At 61.1% G+C, this 24567-nt stretch overlaps 3 protein-coding genes across 3 annotated transcripts in view; all 3 read left to right on the forward strand.

The window, feature by feature from the left end:
- The window catches only part of PSMC6 (proteasome 26S subunit, ATPase 6), a 364454-nt gene that overhangs the window by 230239 nt on the left and 109648 nt on the right, over nt 1-24567 (forward strand). The window lies entirely within an intron of this gene.
- Nucleotides 5065-8425, forward strand: LOC132317335 (prostaglandin D2 receptor-like). The gene is made up of 2 exons (XM_059819892.1): nt 5065-5880; nt 8159-8425. Exons 1-2 carry the CDS (start codon nt 5065-5067, stop codon nt 8423-8425), a joined length of 1083 nt encoding a protein of 360 aa, XP_059675875.1.
- PTGER2 (prostaglandin E receptor 2) lies at nt 15543-18882 on the forward strand. Its single transcript, XM_059819893.1, has 2 exons — nt 15543-16394; nt 18637-18882. The coding sequence occupies exons 1-2, from the start codon at nt 15543-15545 to the stop codon at nt 18880-18882; spliced, it is 1098 nt and encodes a 365-aa protein (XP_059675876.1).

Consider the following 24567-nt stretch of genomic DNA (forward strand, 5'->3'; position numbering starts at 1 on the left):
CAGGGAAGCGTGCCGAGCAGACGCCCCGTGACTCGCCCTTGCTTGTGCTGGAAATGCCACCGAGCTCAAACCACTTTCCTTCCCCGTTCCGGTCATCCCAGGGCTGGGCCAAACCCTGCCCCGGGCTTTCGGGACTTGTGCAATTGGGGAAACTTTGCTCCACCGTCGCCTCCTTGCCCAACGCCTTCCCACTCCGGGGCTGCTTTCTTGTTCCCCCTTGTTTTCCCCTCTTCGGCAGACCTGGCAGGATCCGGCGATGCCGGCAGCTCCCCAAAACGCGGCAGGAGGAGGTGGCCGCAGCACCTGGACCCGCTGCCTCCCATGGCCTGAGCCCGCTGCTGCCCGCGGCTTTCGGCAAATTTCCCGGCTGGCCAGGGCTATTTTCTCCTCCGGCCGAGCGCTCCGGGGCGAGCAGCGCTGCAATAACGCAGCTGGAAACAATCGGCAGCATTTCTCCCGCCTGGGTCACCCGATGACTCAGAGCGGGTCTGCGTTCCCAGCTCGGAGGAACCATGCACTCGAGCAGCCCCCCAAAAAACCCCCCTCTCCCAGGGACACCGTCACGGGCAGGACGAGGGGACGCGGGGACCAACCCTGCCGGGTGCTGGGCTGCGCCAGCTGCCGCGTCTGCCCCTATCAGCCAGTTTAAATCGGGGCGTTTGGGCATGTTTAAGCTGCTCAGTGCATCTCCCCAGCGAACCCAGCATCCCAGGAGGAAAAGCACCGGGGTGTCACCAGCTCGGGTGCAGGTGGGTGCTCCCCATCCCGGTGCCCCGACGTCCCTCAGGTGCCTCCCCAACCTGCTGCTGCGTCATTTCGGCCAACCCACGCCGGGGAGCTGTGAATCCCCAAATCCTGCCGCCGGGAAAGAGTGAAAGGCTGAAAGTCTGGTGGGTGTTTAGTCTAGGAAAACCGGAGCTGGGGAAGATGTGGGAACAGCTGGGAAAGGACACCGTGGCGGGGGGGAGGCGATGCTCTGCTCCCGTCCCCTGGGGGACCAGGGCCCCCGGGAAGGGGACCGGGAACGGGTGAGGAAGCACCAGCCAGCGGTGATGGAGCGCTCCCGGGCAGGGAGGAGGTTGGCTCTTCTCCGCAGGACCCTCCCAGCCTTGTTCGCTCGACATGCGAATATCCAGCAAGAGCTGCCAAAGCCGCCGTTCCCAGCCAGCCGCATCCCTCCGTCCGGCTCCCCGGCACAGCACCGCCTGCCAAAACCCTCCCCGTCTAACGGGCTCTAAATTAGGTTATTCAGACACCGCTACAAACACTTCCAAAGCGAGCGCTGAGCTGGAGGAAGGCGAGAAAATCGCGGTACGGCCGCCCCGAGTCGTGCCGCTGACGAAGAGCAGGCGGACACGGCTCCTCCGGGCAGCAGCGGGGAAAGCCAGGCTTGGCAATAACACGGCACGGCGACGGGGCAGGCACCCACTCGCCGTCCCTCGCCGCCACCCGGATGGCAAGGAGAAGCCACATGGGGTCAGCAAGAGTTTTGGAAAAAACCCCTGAAATTCCTTGCGGATGCTTCAAGTTTTTCCAGCTCCTCATTTGTCTTCTGGGTTTTGTGGCGTGCTGCTTTTTCTTCCGCTTTGGGTTGTTTTTATTCTGGTTGGGGTTTTTTTTTCCCTCTCTCCGCCAGGAATGTGACCGGCGAGAAGAGGGTCACATCGGAAGCGTGACGAACAGGAGAGGTTCGTCATACGCGGTGACGAGACATTCTCAAAATCATTTTTTCCCCCCCAAATAGCTGCAATTTATGCAAATGGCTAAAAAGAAGAGCTAAACAGGGACTCGGTGCATCTGGCCGCCCCCGCTGCTTTCTCTCCCAGGGAGATGAAGGAGGGAGATGAGTCTGCGGTTACGCTACTGGCTGCACACCTACCCCGGCCCCAAGCCTGGTGCGACGGCGCTGGGGGCTGGATCCCCCTCCGCAGAGAAGGACGGTCACCGTGCCCGTGCTCAGCGTCAGACCTTCCAGCAGTGGAGGAAGGAGCTGGGACGGGGTGAAAAGCATCCCCCCCGCCCGGCTGCTCTGCCGCACTGAGCCACGGCCGCGCTGCTGCGGCTGGCTCCCATGCCTTGCACCCAGTGCCTCGATGGCATGGCCGGACCAGGAGATAGTCCCAAAAAGTCTTCTCCACCCCAGGCTTTCCCATCGCCCTCGCACCGAGCAGCTCGAGGACAGGAACAGCGTTGTCCCCTGGTCCTTCGGGGTTTCCAGCCAGCTGGTGCCCCCGAGGGCAGCACCCGCCCCCAATAAGGGCTGGATTTTGTCACAGTTCCTCCTCTTCCTCTCCCTGAGCAACTAATTTCTGCTGAATTTGGCCTGCTGGCTTTGTCCGGCGGGCTGGTGTCTCTTGCGGGACTTGCCAGAGGCGGTGGGGAAGCCCGATGCTTTGGTCTCTTCTCCATCAGAGCAGACCGGCGGCAACGTGCCCTTCGCAGGAGGGTTGCGGTGCCATCGCTCAGCCGGCAGCACGTCCCTGGGACCCGCCGTGTCCGGGCGATGGGGAGCAGCATCCCCTAACGCCCGCAGTGCAGGGGGGAACGCAAAGCCCAAGCGTTTCACTTGGAGAGGCTGCTCCTGCGGATGGAGGCAGCTTGCCCGGGGTGGGTTTTTGGTTCAAGATGGCAGGTTTCTGCTCTGAGCAAGAAGGAGGAGGAGTGGAGATGCTCTGCCCACGCACAAGCCCCAGCCTGGGGCGAGGACCAACCTCCCCGGCGTTCGCAGCATCGCAGCAGGGCTGGCACCAAGAGCTCCGGGGCCTGGGACAGACACTGTCCTCCCAGCCCTTGGGAGCTGGTAAACCCGCTCTCCCGAGCTGCTGGGCTCTCCTTCCCAATCTCCATCCTGGGGAAAACCCGAGGGATCCCACCCCGTCTTCCCCCTGCTCCACGCTGCCGGGATCACCCCAAAAGGAGGATCCCAGACCTGGAAAGAGGTGCCGTGTGCTCTGCAGAGGAATACACTCACCGGGACGCTGGCAAGCCGCCTGCTTGCCCTCCACGGCAGCCTCCCCGGCTCGTCATCCGCGGGGAGCTGGCAACAGTCGGCCAGGCCAGGGTGCTGGGCCTGCTGCAGAAGGCAGCGGGTGTGTTTTCGAGGCGCTGGCTGGGAGGATATCGCTCCGATTGCTTCCCCAAGCAGGCTGAATTTCTTCTCACCCGGGCCCCAGGCAGGAAGCAGCCGCTGGGTTCGCGTTCAGCCCTAGCGAGGGCAGCACTTCAACACCGCACGTGTGCAAGCGCCGAGCTGCAACGAGTTTTATCTCGGTTTCTTCCAGAACCGGGGCTCTCACCGCCACAGAGCACCGGCCACAAACGGTCCCTGCCCTCTCTGCCGGGAAAGGCTTGAACTCACCAACTCCCTTCGTGGAGCGTGAGAAACGCAGCCTGTCACTAAAACATGCCAGGGCTGATGTTTGGTCCCTTAGACCGCCTCTCCCACCCCTCCTGTCATCTTGATACTTGCCTGCGCTTCGTGCACACTCATCCAAAGTAGCAAAAAGGGGCCTGAAAGCAGACAACCGTGTTTTCATGCTTATTCATCATCACATGCATACTGCAAGCTGCGGTATGCATTATGCAGCGGCATTTCTATGGCTAAAGAACGGCCACTTCTTTTCCTGGAAGAAGCTTTGGGGACTTCTCCTTGAGTTGGCTTCTGAGATAGTGGACCACTGACACGGGCACGGAGGGGCTGGGAGCCCCGCAACGGGGGGCTTGGCAGCGGTACCATGGCAAGGCAGGCATGTGGGATGGGGTGCAGGTAGAAGCGATGCCTGGCCAGGTTAAAGGCTGAAGTGTGGGATGTCTCCTGAGATGTACGGAGGCACAGGCACCACGAGCAGCGAAGGCACATGGCACATTGCTCCCCGAAGGAGCAGATGGGGCCTTGCAGCGAAATGCCCCTGGGGTAACGCTGTCTGTTCCCTGCCTTACCTACCCCAGTGCAGCAGCGGGGCTTGGCCCTGGCCCTTCACCCCATAACACCCCCAGGGGCTCAGCCCCAGCCCTCTACCCTGTAACCCCGCTAAGGGCTCAGCCCTGTCCCCCTTACCCGTAACCCCCCAGGGCTTGGCCCCAGCTCCCTTGGGGCCATCCTTGGGGCTCAGCCCTGACCCCTTACCTGCAAGCCCCCCAAGGGGCTCGGCTCCAGCTCCCTACCCTGTAACACAGAATCACACAGAATCACAGAGTCACTACGGTTGGAAAAGACCTGTAAGACCATCAAGTCCAACCATCACCCCAACCCCACCATGCCCACTAAACCATGTCCCGCAGTGCCACGTCCACACGTTCCTTGAACCCCTCTGGTGATGGTGACTCCACCACCTCCCTGGGCAGCTTATTCCAGTGCTTCACCACTCTCTCAGTAAAGACATTTTTCCTAATATCCAGCCTGAACCTCCCCTGGCGCAACTTGAGGCCATTTCCTCTTGTCCTGAACCCCTCCAGGGACTCAGCTGAGCCCCGCTTACCCTTACCCTGTCCTCTCCCCCATAACCCCCCACCCCGAGGAACCCAGCCGTGCCCCCCTTACCCGTAAGCCCCCCAGGGACTCAGGCCCCGTCCCTGTACCCCCTCCTCCAAGACACTCAGCCCTGCCCCCTTACCTGCAGCCCCCCCAAGGGGCTCGGCTCCAGCTCCCCACCCTATAACGCCCCTCCCAGGGACTCAGCCCCGACCCCCTTACCTGTAAACCCCCAAGGACTCAGCCCCTGTCCTCCACCCCACAACCCCCCTGCCCAGGGACCCAGCCGCCACCCCCTTACCCGGACCCCCCCCCCCGGGACTCAGCCCCGTCCCGGGGGAGCGGCGCGTCCCCCCGCCCCGCAGCCGCCCTCCGAGGGCCCGGGGAGGGCCGGGCGGCGGGAAGGGGCCGCCCCGGGGGCCGTGCCGGCCGTGCCGCACCGCCTCTCCCCTCCCTCCCTCCCTCCCTCCCTCCCTCCGCCGGCGGGGGCCGCTCGCCCCACCGGGCCAGTCGCCGCCGGCAGCCGCGGCGCAGCCCGGTGCGGTGCGGACCACCCCATCCCCGTCCGGCGCATCCCGGTGCGGGATATCCCGATGGAGACGGAGGGTTACCAGTGCCGTAGCAGCCGGTACATCGAGAGCGGGCAGTCGGCGGTGCCCAGCTCGGTGCTGTTCGCCGCCGGGCTGTTGGGCAACGTGCTGGCGCTGCTGCTGCTGGGCCAGCACCGACGGCGGTCCCGGTCCCCCGGTGGCCGCCCGCCGCGGGTCTCCGCCTTCTACGTGCTGGTGAGCGGGCTGGCAGTCACCGACCTGCTGGGCAAGTGCCTGCTCAGCCCCATCGTGCTGGCCGCCTACGCCTACAACCGCAGCCTCAGCGAGCTGGGACCGGGCGGGCGCACCGAGGGCGAACCGGGCATCCTCTGCCAGCTCTTCGCCTTCCTCATGGCCTTCTTCGGGCTGGCCCCCACCCTGCTGCTGCTGGCCATGGCGCTGGAGTGTTGGCTCTCCCTGGGGCACCCTTACTTCTACCGACGGCACCTCACCCGGCGGCTGGGTGCCACGCTGGGGCCGGCGGCGGCGGGGCTCTGCGCCCTTTTCTGCGCCCTGCCGCTGCTGGGCTTCGGGGTGCCCATGCAGTACTGCCCCGGGACATGGTGCTTCATCCGCATGGCCGGCGGCGGGCCGCGCCAGCTCGGCTTCCCCGTCCTCTACGCCAGCCTGATGGGCCTGTTGGTGTTGGCCATCGGCGCCTGCAACGTGAGCAGCATGCGGCACCTCTACGGCATGGCGCGGCGGCAGCCCCGCCGCGGGCCCCCCGCCGCCGCCGCCCCGCGCATGGAGGAGCTCGACCACCTCATCTTGTTGGGGCTCATGACCGTCCTCTTCACCATCTGCTCCCTGCCGCTCATAGTGAGTAACCCCACCGGCCCCCTCCCCCGGAACAGCCCCCCACACCGCCCCCCACCCCCGGGGCCTTGGGCAGTTGCTTTGCCCCCCCTGAATACCCGCCACCCCATCCCCAGGGGTCAGTCATTGCATTAACCCCCCTGGAAAATAATCCCCCCTCGCTGCCACCTCCTCCCAAGGAGGTTGGATTGTTGCTTTGGACCCCTCGGAATAGTCCCTCACCCTGTCCGTGGGGGTCGGGTCATTGCCTAAAGCCCCTTGGAATAACCCCCCCATCAGCACCACTCAGTCCCGGGGGGGGTCAGGTCGTTGGTTTTCCCTTTGGAATAAACCCTGGCACCACCACCTGCTCCGGGGGGCTCAGGGCAATACTTTGCCCCCCTCCGAACACCTCCCCACCCCATCTGCAGGGGTTGGGTCATTGCCTAAACCCCCTTGGCATACCCCCCCGCCCCCCATCACCACCACTCAGTCCGGGGGGGGGGGTCAGGTTGTTGCTTTGTCCCCCTGGAATAAACCCTGGCACCATCACCCACTCCCAGAGGAGTCGGGGGGTTCATTGCTTTAGTCCCCTCTACCCACCACTACAGCCCCATCCCTGAGGGTCATGTTGTTGCCTTAAACCCCTTGGAATAACCCCCCCTCCCCGCGGCACCACCATCCCATTCTGGGAGGTTGCCCCCCCCCAAAGCCTGCCACCAGCACCACAACCCTGGGGCTTAATTTATTGCTTTAACCCCCATGGAATAACCCCCCATCACCACCACTCTGTCCCAGAGTTGTCCGGGGGGGTTGAGTAATTACTTTGGCCCCCTCTGAGTGTCCCCCACCCTATCCCAGAGGTCTGGTCGTTGCTTTAATCCCCATGGGATAACCCCCAGCACCACCACCTTGTCCCAGGACGGGGTGTGGGGGGGAGTAATTCATTGCTTTAACCCCGCTGGAATAACCCCACAACACCACCACCCTGTCCCGGGGGGGTCGGGTCATTGCATTGCCCCCCCGGAATACCCGCCACCAGCACCATGTGCTCAGGGGTTAGTACATTGCTTTAACCCCCATGGAATAACCCCTCATCACCACCACTCTGTCCCAGAGGTGTCGGGGGGGGGGTCCGGTAATTACTTTGGCCCCCTCTGAGTGTCCCCCACCCCATCCCAGGGGTCTGGTTGTTGCTTTAACCCCATTGGAATAACCCCCACCCCCCTGTCACCACCACCCAGTTCCTCTGGGGTTCCCCCAGAGGTGTTGAAGGTGTTGGGGGGGGGGTCAGTTCATTGCTTTAGCCCCTTGAAATAACTCCCCCCCCCCCCCCAGCGCCTATTCCTAGGGAGGTCAGTTCATTGTGTTAGACCCTTCAATAACCCCCCCATCCCCACCCCCCTCCGGGACTGGGTAGATCCAACTCCTTTTGAACTGCACTGGATTCCCCGACCTGTGGGAAATCCCCCCCCAAATCCTCCCCCTTCTTCCCCAGGGATGGGGGTCCCCCTGGTGGGGTGGGGGGTGGGAGACCCCCAGCATGACAGAGCCCTTGTTGCCCCCCCCCCTCCAGTGCCCCATGTCCCGGGGCCGGATCCTGCAGCACCGCCTTGCTGTCACCCACTGTGAGCAGAGCTGGTGCTGAAGTGGGGGTTATCCCAAAATCAGGGTGGGGGGTGTGGGTGCTGCCACTGCCCTGGGTGACAACTTCCACCTGCACTGCCTGTCCCCTCTGTCACGCTCTGGAGCCATATCGTGACGCGGCAGATACCAGCAGCCCCGGCACAACTGGGCTCATACTGGTTTTGTAATAACCCCAGTGAAAGCCCTGTGGTCCTCAAACAAGCAGGGCTTCAGGCTGGACCTGGACCTGGAGGGAGGACCTGGACCCCGCAAGGGCCACCGTCCCGCTGCGGTCCAGCCGAGTTACCCATAGCAGGGGGGTCAACGCAAGTGGGGTGCCCCAGCCTGGGGGGCAGAGCAGCACCCACTGCTGCAGCCTGCGGAGGTCGGATGCTCCCTTTATCCGTGAAACAACCCCGGCTGCTGGGGCCACCTCTTCAGCTCTAACATCCTGACCCTGATGGGGACGTGGTGGCCCCGTGCCATGAGTGTCCGTGACCCAGTCCCAACTCCCAGTTTCAGGGTCTGCAACCCCCAACATGTGCTGATTCAATGCATAAGGATATTGAGGGGTTAAAACGTCTTTTGCTGCCCCATGGGAATCTTTTTGCTCTCAGCTGTACCCCTGTAGTGAGGTCTTTCTTCATTTTTCCCTATTTCTTTGGTTTTTTGACAGATCCGGGCGTACATGGGGGCCTTCGCCTCCGATTTCAACGAGAATGCTGACCTCAGCGCCCTGCGGTTTCTCTCTGTGAACTCCATCGTGGACCCCTGGGTCTTCATCATCTTCCGCACCTCCGTTTTCCGCACGTTCGTCCGCAGGGTTTGCCGGAGGCTGAATTCCCGGAAAGCCACCCTGAAAGGGCGCGGCCCGGGGGGGGACGGCCAGTTCTGCCCCCTGGGCTGGCGCGGGACAGACACCCCGCAGCTCGGCTTCCCCTGAGCACACGGGTCTTGCAGAAGCCAGCGGCTGCTGGTGAGGATGAAGACCGAGCCTTCGGCCCCGCGCCCCCGCCCCGGAGCATCCCGGGGCAGCACGGGGCTGTCACAGGTGGGGACGGCGTCTGGCTCGCAGCGAGGGACAGGCGTGAAGTGTTTCTGCCCCCTCCCCAGGCTGCGTTTCGCCCCGGAGAGGAACCGGGGGGGCTCCCGGGTACCTGTGAATATTTCCGAGCAGCAGCACTTTGTGGAGGGCTTGGGGAGCGTCCGGCTCCAGGAAAGCAGGAGGGTTTTGGCGTGTGGCTTCAGGACAGCAGGAACACGCAGGGAGGAGAAGGGGGTGTGTGTGTCCGCATCAAATAAAAGTGGTTCGGAGCCCTGCTCCATCGCCTTGTCCTGTGCGTGAGCCCCTTCCACGCCCAGGGGGGTTATTCGGGGCTGGTTTGGGGTGTCCCTGGCTTGGGCAAGGGGGGTGTGAGGGAGCCTTTGGGGGTGTGGAGACTCAGAAACTTGAGCAGCAGCTCACAGCCACACCGAGGAGCTGGAGGGCAGGTGGAATCACTCCCTGGGATGCCTGTCATCCCTTCCCGGGACACCCATCATCCCTCCCCGGGACGCCCATCATCCCTCCCCTAACCCCGTATCCCCCGAGCAGGGCTGTGGTTTCTCTGCTGTGGCTTGCTCTTCTCTGGAAAACTGATTCCTCCAAGCGCTAATGTTGCATTTGTGTTACTCAGCTGGCTACCTGTCCTGCTGTAATTATTTTAATTTGGTATTTATGACGATCCCAAGCCCTAATAAGAGCAGTAATTGAGAGAATACAGAGCCTGGGATGTATAACCTCACGGTGCAAGCCTGCGAGCAAACGACCATTTTAATGCAAGATCAATTTCCCCTCAACCACACGTATTAACTGGATTTAATAACTGCCTCAAGTGACCACTTAGACCAAAAAAAATTATAATAACCGAAGTCCCCATCTGCTTAGTGTCCTTGGCGGAGACAGGGCAAATACTTCTCTTCCGCTATTTAGCTAAGCCTTGCAAGGTGTAGTCATGTTCCTGCCAGTTCTCACGCGATATTTGCTCTTGGTGTCAAATGGCTTCTGTTTTTGAAGGAAGAAACTCACACAAATCTATCTTGGGGGTTTTTGGAGGTGACTTGGTTGGGTTGGCTCTGGCTGTTTGACCAGCCAGGCTCTCCTGGCTGGAGAAAAGGGCAGACCTGTATTTGGGGATGTATCTGGGGGACCTGCAAGCTCCCTGCTCCGTGCCTCTCATCGGGGTTTTCTAAGGAGAAAGAAATGAAATGAGGGCTGGTCCGCGTATCGGTTTCATATTACTGCCGTGTTACTGACTTGGAGATGGCTCACGTGGGAGCGCAGAGTCAACAGCACCGAGCCTGCGCTGTGGCTTTCACCGGACCTGTTTCACCGTGGCAGGATGAAAGCCAACTGAGATAACGGCTCTGCAAAACCTTGCTGTTGTCCTCCCTGGCCCGGGATCTCCTCCACCGTATGGATCCACACACCGCTCAGGACAGACGGACCGGGCACGGCCAGGCTAGGAGCGTGCAGCGAAGTGAGCCGTGGGTGCTCGGTGTGTGCCCAGGCTGGGACAGGCCACCATCTGCCCATGTCCCCAACGGGGATTCGCTCCTGCAGAGTGTCCCAAGAGAGGTCCCTGCCCCACGATACGTGTATTTAGAGCCCAGGGCAACCATGCTCTATGGAAAGCAGCAATTAAACTAAAAAAAAACCAAAACAGGTTCTTTATTAAGGTGCATGAATACAGACTCCATCCAAGCCCTGAGATGATCCACCGACCGCGGTGTCCAACCCATCCATGAGTTTATCATCAGAGAAAAGAAATTGCGGAGCCACCGAGCGCGGCGGGGGCTTGCAGGCTGCCGGGGCGACCCCCCTGTCCCCGCATCATCCCTGGCTGAGCTCGTGCACGTCCTGGCGACCTTGACACGCTCATCTGGCTTCGGTAGCGCTTTTAATCGGCGTTCTGTCCTTACTGGCGTCCTACCTGCTCTGGGAGCAGACTTGGAGTCTCCAGCCGGCCACCGCTGCCTCCGGGTGAGCCAAGCTCCTGCTGCAGCCAACAAGGTTTGCACTTGCGGCTGAACGCCAGGCCACCATCTGAGCAGATAAATCACTCCTCGGCGGGTTCCTGGGGCCCGGGACTGCCGTATCGCCGTCCTCTCCAGAGATGGCAGCACGTCCCCAGCCAGGGCTGGGCTCCGAGCCGGCCTGAGCACGCTGGCACAGCCACTGCAAGGAGGGGGCTACCACTCTCCCCCCCAGCTGCCCCCTTGGGCAACCCACTTTTTAGTGCCCAAACACATATGGTTTGGGGCTTCAGGAGTTACACCAAAGCTTGGAGCCCTTTCCTATTCATGACCTTGGAAAAAACGAGAATACAATTCAAATTCAAATAGAAAATCTCTGCAACACGCGGTTTAGTTGTAAATGTTGCTAAGCAGAAAACAAAAAAGCTCAGAGGCTCAGGGCTCTCCGGCCAAACGCCGGGGAGGTGAGAGCCGCTGTGTGATCCCTCCCCGATCGCATCCTCCTCCTGCTCAGTCATTCCCGGCGGGCCCCCTCCGTGCCAGATTGCTCCTGTGCTGGCAATCCTCAAAGGGACGGACCTAATGCTTAATGGAGGCAATAAGGAGATGCCGCTCAGCTCAAGGCTGTGGCTCACACCAACCATGCTCTTTTTGGGGCTGTTGTGCCATGCCCACTGCCCTCCGGCACCGCCGGCTGCACTGTCCCACACTCACACGTCACCGGTGTCACCAGCATCACCTAACCCTGCATCCCGCTCCTTCCCTGGATGCAAATCGAGCATGGTCAGGGTTGGTTTTTTTTTTCAGCTCATGAAATCCAGGCGTAACTTCATACAAGCTCATTTCCCAGCAAATTGTCTAGTTCTTGCAAAAAGCCCTTTATTTTATTGTCCGCCTGCATTTTTTCAGCCATTCTGGAAGCAGGAAGGCGCGTGCCTGGGCAAGCAGCAGCGCCGGGGCTGCCAGGCACCCGAGCCAGGGCGTTCAGCCCACGGGGCTGTAAGACACAACCAGCCGGTGAGCGGTTTCATTATTTTTTTTTTAACCCCTGCACCCGGGCGCTTGCACAGGACAGCAAGCCAAGGCACTGAAACCCGGACCTGCCGCGCCGGTGCTCAGCCCTGCTTTTCCGGGGAGGTGAGTGAGGCTGCTGGTAGCACTGGTGTGCATGGTAAGGGACGGGGCTGGGAAGGCTTTGGAAGAAAAATGATGTCTGGCTTTGCTAAACACAAGTCAGATGGGGTTTTTGGTTTAGAAGGGTTGAAATCCACCCATGCAGTCCATCCCTCCACACACAGGAGGGCTGGTCTCCTCCCTGCCCGTGGTGCCGAAGCCATCCTTGAAAACCCACCAGGGATGGGGCAGGATCCTGGCGCCCTCCCCAACCGTAGGCAGCAAACTCCAGAGGTCGAGTCCTCTTGGCTGCAGGGTTTTTATGAAATTCATGCGGCTTTCCTACAAGCCCAGAGTTTTTTCTCCAAGTAGGCCAACCCTGGAAATCTTCTCTTAGGGAAAACAATGCCAACGACCCTTGGGAGGACATATGGTCCTTGTTAGAGGCAAGACACCCGAGGTAAACATGGAAGCAAGAGAGCAAGAGGAAGAAAACAAACACTTCCCAAGAAACAGATTGTACCAAGTGGCACGTTCCTGGTTTTGAGCTCAGAAAGGGGAGGGGAAAAAAAAAAAAAAACCCCAGCAATTTTCCTATTATTGCAAAAATATCCCATCAGAAGCGACTGTCGGTTGAGAAGCATGAAGCCCCAAATGGGTATTTAAGACTCCATTAGCTGCCAGGAAAATGAGCTCCAGAAGATGCCAAAACCCCTTCCTGAGCCATGACACGCACCACCAGAAAGGAGTGGGAGGCTGGGAAAAGCCTTGGAGCAACCACCCTACGGGGTGCCTTCTGCTCGGAAAAGGTCTCCAGACGAGCAGAGCGCAGCCTCTGTAAGAAGCTCGGATGGACCACGACAGGATTCGGCCTCCGCTCCATTTTTAACCTGATTTTTGAGAAAACCACAGAGAGCTGAAGGTGCCAGGGTCCCATCCAGCCCTCCGGAAGCCAACAGGATCGCTCCCATCATCAGATGTATCCACATGCTTTGGTGCTCTGCCGGATCAGGTCTGCAGGAGGGGAGTTACAAGAGGTCCCAGGACATGTGTTTTTCTGGCCCACCTGCGTGGAGGGTTAGTCTGGAAGTCGGCTAAGACACCTTTCCCTCCGTCACACCCATTGCCTTGGCCATGGGAACGGGGAAGGCTGGAGCTGTGGGTGCCTTGTCAGCGGCAGGGTGACTGCACGTCCTCCCCGCCGCGCTGAAGAAGCCTTTGAGCTGTGTGACGAAGGAAACCAAAGCGAGGAATAGGAACAGCCCATCGGAAATGGAGGTACTGTCACAAACCGCAGCTCACCCGGCCCTGGAGTTTGCTGTATACCATATTTCCTTTACGAAGTTCCTGTTACAAAAGCAAGGTTTAAAAAATAACAGCCAAAATGTGCTTAAGGCAGCAGTCTGCTGGGTCCATGCTGGTGTCGATCAATGCTGCACCCTTTCACCGGGGTTTGGGGGGACCAGAGCACTTTGCAAGGACAGTTTCCCCTTAGGCTGTGAATGAAGGGGTACACCTGAGCCCCACCGGGCTCCCCACTGAGCCAGATCCCAGCTTGGAGGCCAAGGGCAAAGGCTTTGCTCCCAGAAAGGTGGGGAGAGGATCTGGGGAAATAACCATGCAACAGCGAGAGCTTCCTGTGCCCTCTGCCGAGGCTGAAGCCTCAGCAGAAGGAGCTTTCCTGGAGCTGGTATCCAGGGCAGATGAGCCGCACTCAGCCAGGCTTGCAGTGGGAAAAGGGGTTCCCTCCGATGTCCCCCCAACACCCCACTCATGACCAGACACCAGCTGCAGACTGCACCCCCATGGGGACCTTTGATGATGTATAGGAGAGGGGGGCAGTGGGGACACGGTGTGGGGCTGGCCATGGGGCAGGGTGTTCTCTGTGGGCTCTGGGTGCCGCTGGGGCCATGGGGGACCCACCCGCACAGCCCACGCTCAGCTGTGGCTCCCCGGTAGCCCGCCCCGCACCAGGCCAGCGGAGTCGGCACCGGGGCTCGTGGTGCTTTGGGGTCCTCGGACCAGCACCGGGGCTCGCGGCCCAGCCAGGACTCCCAGGGTGGCACCGGCACCACGGCTCAACGTGAACTGGGTGCTCCCAGATGGGCACCGGGTATCACCCTGAGTCGGGGAGTACCGGATCGGCACCGGCTCTTGGCTGTGCCTCTCGGGGATCCCAGAGTGGCACCGGGGCGAGCCCGGCATCGGGGCTCCCGCAGCAGCGCCGGGTCTCCCGTCCCGGCACGGGGGCTCGACGTGCCTCGGGGCTCCCGGCCCGGTACTGGGGCTAGCCCAGCCTTCACGGAGCAGCAGCGGGGCTCCCGGTCAGGCACGGGGGTCGGCTGTGCCTCGGGGGTCCCGGCCCGGTACTGGGACTCTGGGGCTGGCCGTGCCTCGGGATTCCCGGCCCGTCACCGGGACTACCGGATCAGCCAGGGGCTCGCCGTGCCTCGATGCTCCCAGCCCAGTACCGGGAGTCTCCGTGCCTCGGGGCTCCCGGCCCGGTACCGTGTCTCTCAGCCCGGCCGGGGGCTGGCGGTGCGCGGGGCCCCCGCTCCGGCACCGGGGCTGGCCATGCCGCTGGGCTCCTAGAGCGGTATCGGGGCTAGCCCGGCGTCGGGCTCCCGCAGCAGCGCCGGGGCTCCCGGTCTGGCACCGGGTCTTGCTGTGAGCCCGGGGCCCCCGGCCCGGTACCGGGACTCCCGTATCGGCACCGGGGCTCGCCGTGCCTCGGGGCCCCCGGCCCGGTACCGGGACTCCCGGCTCGGCACCGGGACTCGCCGTGCCTCGGGGCTCCCGGCCCGGTACCGGCACTCTTGGCTCGGCACCGGGACTCGCCGTGCCTCGGAGCTCCCGGTCCGGTACCGGGACTCCCGGATCGGCACCGGGACTCGCCGTGCCTCGGGGCTCCCGGCCCGGTACCGGGACTCCCGGCTCGGCACCGGGACTCGCCGTGCCTCGGGGCTCCCGGCCCGGTACCGGGACTCCCGGATCGGCACCGGGACTCGCCGTGCCTCGGGGCTCCCGGCCCGGTACCGGGACTCCCGGCTCGGCACCGGGACTGACTCGCCGTGCCTCGGGGCTCCCGGCCCGGTATCGGGACTCTTGGCTCGGCACCGGGACTCGCCGTGCCTCGGGGCTCCCGGCCCGGTACCGGGACTCCCGGATCGGCACCGGGACTCGCCGTGCCTCGGGGCTCCCGGCCCGGTACCGGGACTCCCGGCTCGGCACCGGGACTGACTCGCCGTGCCTCGGGGCTCCCGGCCCGGTACCGGGACTCCCGGATCGGCACCGGGACTCGCCGTGCCTCGGGGCTCCCGGCCCGGTCCCGGGACTCCCGGCTCGGCACCGGGACTCGCCGTGCCTCGGGGCTCCCGGCCCGGTACCGGGACTCCCGGATCGGTACCGGGACTCGCCGTGCCTCGGGGCTCCCGGCCCGGTACCGGGACTCTTGGCTCGGCACCGGGACTCGCCGTGCCTCGGGGCTCCCGGCCCGGTCCCGGGACTCCCGGCTCGGCACCGGGACTCGCCGTGCCTCGGGGCTCCCGGCCCGGTACCGGGACTCCCGGATCGGTACCGGGACTCGCCGTGCCTCGGGGCTCCCGGCCCGGTACCGGGACTCTTGGCTCGGCACCGGGACTCGCCGTGCCTCGGGGCCCCCGGCCCGGTACGGGGTCTCTCAGCCCGGCCGGGGGCTGGCGGCGCGCGGGGCCCCCGCCCCGGCCCCGGTGCTAGCCTGCCGTCGGGTCTCCCGCAGCAGCGCCCGGCCACCGGCTCCGGAGCCCTTCGTGGCGGGGGGGTGTGGGGGGGCCGGGGCGGCGGGGCGGGCTCGGGGGCGGCGGGCGGGGCGGGGGGGGGGGGTGTGGGGGTGGCAGCGCGGAGGGCGGTGCCGGCGGGCGGTGGCGGCGGCGCAGTCGGGCGGCGGCGGCGGGATGAACGGGACGGGCCGGGGGCTGTGCGAGCGCAGCGCGGCGCTGCCGGGCGGGGCCCGCCCGCTGGTCAGCGCCCTCATGTTCTCCGCCGGGCTCCTGGGCAACCTCCTGGCCCTGGGGCTGCTGCTGCGCTGCCGCCGCGGCCCCCGCGCCCGCCCGCCCTCCCTCTTCCACGTCCTGGTGCTGGCGCTGGTGGTCACCGACCTGCTGGGCACCTGCTCCGTCAGCCCCTTCGTCCTGGCCTCCTACCACCGCAACCGCACCCTGACCGCCCTGGCCCAAGGAGGACACATCTGCCTCTACTTCGGCTTCGCCATGAGCTTCTTCGGCCTCGCCACCATGCTCATCCTCTTCGCCATGGCGCTGGAGCGATGCCTGGCCCTGGGGCAGCCTTACTTCTACGAGCGCTTTCTCAGCCCCCGCACGGGCTTGGTTGCCCTGCCCGCCATCTACACCTTCTCCGCGGCCTTCTGCTCCTTGCCGCTGGTGGGCTTCGGGCGGTACGTGCAGTATTGCCCCGGCACCTGGTGCTTCATCCAGATGCACCTGGACTACCTCCAGCACAACGGCGGCAGGGAGGTGTCCGGCTTGGACGTCACCTTCTCGCTTCTCTACGCCACCCTGCTCCTCTTCCTCATCCTCTCCGTGCTGCTCTGCAACCTCAGCGTCATTGCCAACCTGGCCCGCATGCACCGCCGCGGGCAGAAGACCCGCCGGCTGGCCACGCTCGAGCAGCCCCGGGCGGCCGGCGGCTGCGGCCGGCGCATGTTCTCCATGGCTGAGGAGATTGACCATCTCCTTCTTCTCTCCATCATGACCATCACCTTCGTCATCTGCTCCCTGCCGTTCACGGTGAGTGCGACCGCCTCTCCCCTGGGGTGGGGTCCCTCTCCCTGGCACCCCTGTTTCTCTCCCTCCCTTTATAAGGTTCCCTCCACTCCACTGCCCAAACCTCCAGGGCTGAGGTCAAAGCTCAGCTCCTCCTGAAGCTCAGGAGACCCCAGGTCTGCCACGAACTCCAGGCAATTTGCACATCCCGTGGGGAACCGGGAGAATTACCCCCTGTGCCAGCAGGAGGATGGGATGGCAGAAGGATGGGGTGGCAGGAGGACAGGGTGGCAGGGGGACGGGGTGGCAGGAGGATGGGGTGGCAGGAGCAGAGGTGGGGTCCCATCCCGCAGAGGCTCTGAGGCCAGGCAGCGTGGCCCAGGCAGGGTCTGGGGTAGGGGTCCTCTGGACCACACTTCCCAGGAGCCGGGCACTCATGGTGGAGGTGTGAGGGGTGGCAGAGCAAGAAATTAGACCTCCAAAAATGGGGATGAAGGAGATGCCACTGGGCTGGAGATAGCAGGTGTATGTGCTGGGTGGGCAGAGTTATCCCAGATTTCTGTGGCAAGAGGGAAAGATGGAGCTGGAGATGCGGGCAGGCAGCACCCACCTCACCATTAGACAGAGGTCTCCACTCCTCCGCAACACCACCGGCGTGCGGGCACAGAGATGGGTGATTGCTGGGAACAGAGATCCGACACATGGGCCACAGCATCCCTCATCCCAAGAGTTGTGCCCGCATCCCGTGCCCCCTCCGTGCGCGAGGCTTGCAGCAGAAATACGGGGTCAAAACACCGCAGCGAAGTGAGGGAGGGGAGACAGCAAGTCCCCTGACTCTGCTCCAGGCTCTCCCCACCAAAGGGCCGCTTTACATCCATCCAAGCTGTTTTACACCAGCAGCATCGCGGACTCCGGGGCACCTCGAGCCACTCGTGTCCCCTGCCCGTGTGTGCGAGCCCGCCATCGCGGGAGGTCATTTTGTTCCCATTAGAAGCGAGCCCACCAAGGTTGGGAGTGCAGCCAGTGCTAATTTTGTGCTCATGGAGTTAAATAGACACTACCTTCCCTTCGTGCTCTGTTTCTTTTCCCAAGGGAAAAGAAAATAACCACAGGCTGTAGCCGAGCCAGGCTGCCTGGGTTTTAAGGCAGAGAAAAGACAAAGCAGTAACATCCGGGTGCTCGTGAGCATCCCGGGAGCCAGGCTCAACATCCTGGGAGACGCTTCAGCTCCCGTCAATGGGCCCATGCATGATGGGCGGCTCTCCCCGTCTCCGGAAAAAAGCCCGGGTTTGGGTGCCGTGGTCATTAAGAAGCGGGACCCCTTGGTGGGGACACGTGGGCTGGGCCCTGCGGGTCTGCTGGGGGCAGACGGGATGGGAAAGTGCCGCTGATGGGGATCCCGTGGGCCCTGTGGTAGCAGACACAGTCTTATCCAGAAGCACAGCCGGCTTTTCTGTTCCCATCGCCCGGCTCCCATGTGGGGTTGTGTTTGGGCTGCGTTTTGGCAGTGTCTCAAACCGAGCTGCCGAACACTGCCGGTGCCTGCTTGGTGTGACACTTTCTCTTCTGGCTGGGGCTGCCCACAGCAGCCACCCTCCGAGGAGCAGCCCAGCCACACGAACCCAGAGAGTATCAGGCCATAGCACCACAGAATCCTTCCCAAAAAAGCCCTGAGCCCTTCCCAAAAAGCCCAAGCATTTGGAAGTGCTGCGCTCTCGGCAGCCCCGGGTACCGTCTGCACCGTGGTTACCTCGTGCCCCGGGATGCACCAGCCCTGGGTGGTACCCAACAGATCCCAGCTGGAGGAGGGATGCTCACATCTCCCACGCCCCCAGCTCCTGTCCCCATCCGAGCATCCCCTCTCCCCCAAAACGAGGGGGTGGCGATTCGACCCGTATGAGTAAGGAGTGCTGAGTCACCCTTCCAGGAAGCCCCGTAAGCTGCTATGAGTCGGCATGTTGCAGGAAGGACGGGAGCGGTCCAGCACCCCGCATCCTCTCCATCTTGCACTTTTATTTGTTGCGTGTGGTTTTCAAGGTAAGACGCACCGCTTCCTTAAGCAGCGGCTGGCTTAATTGCCTTAGGGCTAAACGAAGCCTCGCTGCCTGTTGAGAGCAGGGCATGGGGCTGGCTATCGTTAGCAAGAAGTTCATTTAAACCGGTGGAGGCAGAAAGTGTGCTGTGATAGCCCAAATCTCCCCAAGATTCGGGGGCCGGCTCCTGGAAGCCCAGACCTGACATTATTTCTCCCCGTCGTGTTTTGCAGATCCGCGCCTACGTGAACAAGTTCAGCAAGGAAGAGGACAACCACGACTGGGACCTCCTCGCCCTGAGGTTTCTCTCTATTAATTCCATCGTCGACCCTTGGGTCTTCGCCATCCTGAGGCCACCGGTCCTGCGGTTCATGCGCTCCGTGCTGTGCTGCCAGGTGTCCCCCACGAGCCAGGACAGACGGACTCCGTCTCCCGCAAAGACAAAACTGGCAGCACAGCTGGACCCCTGTGGGCAGTAGATCCATCGGCCATTCCAGGAGACATCTGCCAGGGGAAGCACAGCCCTGACAGATGTTAATGAAGCTCTGCCTTACGGCCCATAAAGAGACGTATCTGCCGCAGGGTGGGCCAGGTGTGGGTGGCCCAGTTAGGTGTCACCGCGTGTCTGGGAAGCCCCTGCAAAGCCAGCGCGGTCTCTCACAGGGCAGAAGATACACTGGGACAAGATCGGGAAGGCTGATGAGTACCTGGATATCGCTGTCACCCTTAGACGGGGCTGCTCCCACCCGGCGGAGGGTGCAGGCTGTGTTCGGCCACGTTGCGGGAGGGTCGGGGGGGGTGAAGCGTGGGGGGCTTTGCTATAACACTACTGCTGTGGGGGGGTGTTGGGGAGCAGAGATTCCCGCTGCTGTGCTTCCCAGCAAGGTCCCCGCGGTCATTTTGGGCTGAAGGCAGTGTGCAGGCAGGGGTACGGGTCCTGGAGATGGGGCCGAACAGCCATCGTTGCTGCAAGCACCCGTCTCTGCTCTCCGGTCCCTAGGGACTGGGTAGGAGAGGAAGGGAGCAGTGTATCCCCAAATATTCCCCTTTATTCAGTAGGCTGGTTGCCTAACGAAATGCACTTTATCAGGTCTGTGTGCATGTGTCTGTCTGTCTGTCCGTCCCCCACCCCCAGAGTTTTTATGCTCCGGTGGGTGCCAGCCCAGCATGTCTCAGGGGCACCGGGGCAGAAAAAAAGCCAAATTGTGGCACTTTCCTTGTGCTGTGATGGCAGTGGATCCCTCCTGGGCACCCATTTTGCAATTGTCTTTACCTCGTTGATTGTGCAAGAGCCAACAAGGGGAATAAAAAGGCTGACCAAGGAACGAGAGGTTTTGGTCACAGCAATGTGCTTTACCCACATCCAGGGTGATGCTGCTGATGGGTTTTGGGTTGGCACAGGGAAAGGCTTCTCCTCCCGGGCTGCCCGGCAAAGTGCCCTTGCATGCCCTCCTGCCAGCCTGGGACAAACCTGCTCAGGGGCATCACTTCTCTAGAGGTTCTATTTGGAAAAAAGAAAAAAACCCAACAAAAACCCAACAAAACCAAAAAAAAAACCAAGTTCAGAAACATCTAGGTCATCAATCCCGCCCCGTTGGGCAGCATCCTTCAGCACCGCTAGTTTGTTTTGTCGGATGTGCCTGTTGCTTTTTGGCACTCCGGGCTGGTCCTCATCAGGATAAGGAGCATCCCACCCCGCGGGCGAGCTGGGTTTGTCCCGAGGCCATCGTTGCTGTTAGGCGTTGCTGGGGGGCTCGTGGCTCCCGTTCGTGCAGCATCCAACAATTGCGGTGTCGTGTTATTGCAAGTAGGGCGTCTCGTTGTCCGTTTGAGAGCTGCTGCTCTGCTCAGAAAGGCCAAAGGTGCCGAGATTTGGAGTTTTTCTGCGGTTCATTGGTGGAGGTGATGTAAAAAATATATTGTTATTTAAGTAATAAATGTCTCTCAAAGGAGCCTGCTGAATTGTGTGTGGGTTTGTGCTGAAGATGCACCTCAGGGTAGGTCTGGCTCCCGGAGGAAACGTGTCACCCGCCTGGAGCATCGGTGGGACGAAGCCTTGGGGATGGGGGGAGAAGGCAGGAGGGGAGGCTGGGAGCGGAAACGTGTGCCTCCAGTTTCCTAAAAAGTGAAAATAAACTGTGTTTTACAGACGTGTGACGACATTTTTGCCTTACTTCTGTAACCTGGCCCCTGAGCTACAGAAATACCCCCACCTCGGAGCTCTTCCCTAAAACTTGTATATCCCGAAGCCAGGGAGAGGCAGGCCAAGCTCCTACCTGTTATCAAAATACACACAAAAAATAAATACCCACCCTAAAAAAAGGCAAAATTTATGTCACTTTTGTCAGGCAGCCAATATCCACAGGAAGTTTACTGGCCTCCGAAATGTGTGTGGGCAGATGTCAGGCATGGGCTGCTATTGCTCAAGCCCAGCCGGCGGCTTTCTGGCAGCACCCTACGGCTGGGGGGTTTCGGGGCGGGGGGGCAAATTTCGGGGTGGGGGTGTGTTCAGGGCGAGGGTTGCAAGATGTGCCCTGCACACGGGGCTGAAGCTGGGGTGCTCCCCACACTGTCACGTAACTCTTGCAATTAAACCTGTCGCTGAGCCCGGTGTGGTCGGATTTGGCAGACTCCCATAGCCGCTCGGAGGTGACCGTCACCCCCCCTCCCCAATTATTTCCCCATCCGTGCATGCAGCAGCAGCAAAGGCACTTTCTGGGTTCAGGGCTTGTGTACCCCGTTGTGTCTCAGCAGGTGCTTGCCTTGAAAAGCTTCGGGAAGAGCTGTGGGTCCGTGCCTTTTATTTGTCCGGATGGTCATGACCTGGTTGGTCATGCTGGAATTTTGGGACCAGTTGCCTGACTGTCTTCTAAGCCAGAGGAAAAGGCTGCTTGGCATGCAAAAGATGGAAAGAAAAGAAAAAAAAAAACCCAACACGCTGGAAATGGCGGGGGGGGTGTGTGTCACATCGCGCAGAGACCAGCCTGTGTGTGACGGCGGTGGGAAGAGGACCCAGGGCCATCCACGGCAGCACAGGGGACAACCCGAAGGCGGGATGCTCCTGGCGGCTCTGGCTCCGAGGATGCACTCCTGCTGACCACCAGCTTGGCTGCTGACCACTAATTGCCGGCTGCTTGGGTTTTTTTGGGAGGTTTATGGCTCCTGAAGAGGAAACGTGGAGCTGGGAGACAACCTGCCAGCATCCATCCCACTGGGGTCTGCTTTTCGCTGGGTCGGAGTCACTCTCACGCGAGCTGTCCCCAATAATCCTGGCAAGGGGGGTCAGGGAAATGATTTGGCTGAAATTTAATTGAAAAATCAAAAAAAAGAAATTGGTTGTGAGCCGGGGAGAGGCTTGGTGCATGCAAGGAGAGGAACCCCCCGAGACCCAAGCCCCTTTGCAGTGATGTGTCTTGCAGAGATGGGTCCCTCGCCTGGAGATGCTGTGGGACACGGCTCTGCTTGGGGACCGCTCTACACGTCACTCCTCAGTGAGGGACGCAGTCTCGCCCCCCCCCGAGCACGGGGTGCTGGCCAGGCCCTAAACTTGGGGTGCTGGCCATGGGTTACCCCTGGCTGCTGCTGCGCCCTGAGCCCAGAAAATGAAAAAAAGAGCAATCAGCCCTCCTGCTGCTTCATTCAGATGAGAAAAGCAACTTAATTAGAGCTCTGCAAAGAGAAGGAGGGCCATGAATCTCTGTGTATCCTGAGCCATAAGCCTGCACGAAACGCTGCTTTTATTAGCGTCACGCAGGAGCCATTACGAAAGCCAAATTAATTTGACTCTCTTCAGCTCGATCAACGTCTGTTTGGCTTAAATGCCAGATGCCCAAGTGTCATTTCGTTGTCTATGCCGACCCTTAATGATTTTTTATTTCCATGCTGTGGAGCAGAGCCGGAAACCCGCTGGTGCAAGCAAGTGCCAGGCAGGTCTTTACGTCTGCATTTCCATCTGGAAATCAAGCTGCCAAAGAGGAGCCAGGGAGAAGCCACCCCTTGGGGACAAGGGACGGCATCAGCTGCCCACCAGACTTCTTAAAAATGGAGAGGGACTTTCCGCAGCTGCCGGAGGGAGCGGGGAGCTGCAGGACCTGGGGGATCGGGACCGTCCCCAGCCGGCTGGAGCCCCACGGCAGTGGGGAGGTGGGCATCTGCCTCTCCTTCTAGGCTGTCTCCCTTAAAAAGAAAAACATGAAGGGTGTAGGCAGTGGGGCTCGGTTTGGGTGGGAATTGACGGCGATGCAATGGAGAGTTTTTGGGAAAATGGGCTTTTTTGGGAAAACGGTCATTTTTGGAGAGTAGAGAAGAAAGGAGGGGAGCTTCCCTCTGGCTCACTCCTTTTCTGGCTTGTTTGGAACATCTCTGGATCTGTGTGCTGCCAGCAAGGAGCTAGCCCTCATTTTTTGGCTGTTTTGGCCTCCTGGCTGAGCCCGAGTTCTTCGGCTGCGGCTCTGCCGGTGACCATGAAAGCTCCACGACCCCATTCATGGGGGTCAGCAAACACGGGCAACATTTGGGGACAGCCTGCAAAGGTGGGTGACATGATGTGCTGTGTGCCAAGGCCAAGGGCATCCCTGCGGAGTGCCTCTGGGATCGCTGATCCGGTCCTTTGGCAGGCTGGAAGGAAAGCAGAGCCCTGGGAAGGAGGGGAGAGCCAGGCGGGAGGCAGCCGCCCTGCCGAGGCGGCTGCTTTTCCGGGCAGAGGACGGGCAGCGAGCCCATCTCCCCGGGCTCCAGGAGGGCGTGCGGTGTGATAGCTATTAAACCGGATTAAATGAATTAGGCAAGGAAGTGACTTAAGGGAAGATGGCACGGCTGGGCTCCAAACCAGCTTTGCAGCGGTGCCAGGGCTTACCTCGACATCGGATGTCGGAGCTGATGGCAATTCCCCACGGCTCGAGCGCGGGGAAAAGAGAAACATTTGGCCTTACTGTAGCTGTCTTCTGCTTTTGCAGCTGGTTTCAGATCTCTCCATCCCCGCGTATCAATGTGAAACCTTTCCAGCTCCTCTGCGTCCCTTGGGTCACCCCACGTCTCCCATTTTCCTGGATTCACCAGGTCCCTTTTTGGTCGCTGGCAACTAACACTGTACCTCTCTGCAGCCACATTTTCCAGCTTTTTTTGCAACGTATGAATAATAACAATTTTTCTCATGAATAATAACAATTTTTCTGTCTTTTTGGTTCAGCGTTGCTGGGGGGGTGAAAGTCTCATCTAAGTTTTCCCCAAAACTGGCTAAATTGCTGCTGTTTTGGCTGCTTGGGGGACTTTCTGGTTGCTGGCACGCTCCTGGATCTCTGTCCCTCCCGGGTACCTGGCTGTGGCTTCAGGAGCTGATGCATAAGGGAGGAATGGACAAGAGGAAATGGCCTCAAGTTGCGCCAGGGGATGTTCAGGCTGGATATTAGGAAAAATTTCTTTCCTGAGAGAGTGGTGAAGCACTGGAACAGGCTGCCCAGGGAGGTGGTGGAGTCCCCATCCCTGGAGGTGTTCAAGGAAGGTGTGGACATGGCACTGCGGGACATGGTTTAGTGGACATGGTGGGGTTGGGGTGATGGTTGGACTTGATGATCTTACAGGTCTTTTCCAACCTTAATGATTCTGTGATTCTGTAATGCAGGATGGAGGTGCAGCCCTCCCGCTGCCGACAGCTCCTGTGGGCTCATTTCTCCCCGCAGATGGATCCAGGCATCCCAGGGGATGAGCGGGAGGATGCCGGGGATGCCGCTGGGCCCTGGGGTCATGAGGGCAGCCGTGCATCCCCACTGGCCCCCGAAATATCCTCGAGCCAAAAGGCACATGCAGGGAAAGGCTGGAGGGAGCAGAGCCCCCCAAGGTCCTTCCCATCTGGCTGGGGAATGTGCTGCCAACCAAGGGGATGACCGACGGGCTGAGAAAAATCCCGCCAGAGCTCGGAGATGATTTACAACTGATTGAAAACAGAAGGAGGGAAAGTTTTACAATCCCAACTGGGATGTGGAGCTAAAAATACAGCTACCGTAGCTCGGCGAGGGAGCGAGCCGTCGAAGGCCATCGCTTGTTTGTTTGCTGCGGCGATGCGCACGCATGGCGGGCCTGGCACTCACCCCCGGAAAAAGTCCTCTCCCTTAAGAGCATCCAGATGAGGCATGCGATAACATATATTCTCACTTTATATAGCTGAT

Source organism: Gavia stellata, chromosome 7 (genome assembly GCF_030936135.1).
Source record: "Gavia stellata isolate bGavSte3 chromosome 7, bGavSte3.hap2, whole genome shotgun sequence".
Classification (NCBI taxonomy): domain Eukaryota; kingdom Metazoa; phylum Chordata; class Aves; order Gaviiformes; family Gaviidae; genus Gavia; species Gavia stellata.

Excerpts from the sequence above, each read along its gene's own strand:
- LOC132317335 (XM_059819892.1), top strand. The coding sequence starts at position 5,065 with ATGGAGACGGAGGGTTACCAGTGCCGTAGCAGCCGGTACATCGAGAGC. Across the intron at positions 5,881-8,158 it reads TCTGCTCCCTGCCGCTCATA|ATCCGGGCGTACATGGGGGC; the intron begins GTGAGTAACCCC and ends GTTTTTTGACAG.
- PTGER2 (XM_059819893.1), top strand. The coding sequence starts at position 15,543 with ATGAACGGGACGGGCCGGGGGCTGTGCGAGCGCAGCGCGGCGCTGCCG. Across the intron at positions 16,395-18,636 it reads TCTGCTCCCTGCCGTTCACG|ATCCGCGCCTACGTGAACAA; the intron begins GTGAGTGCGACC and ends CGTGTTTTGCAG.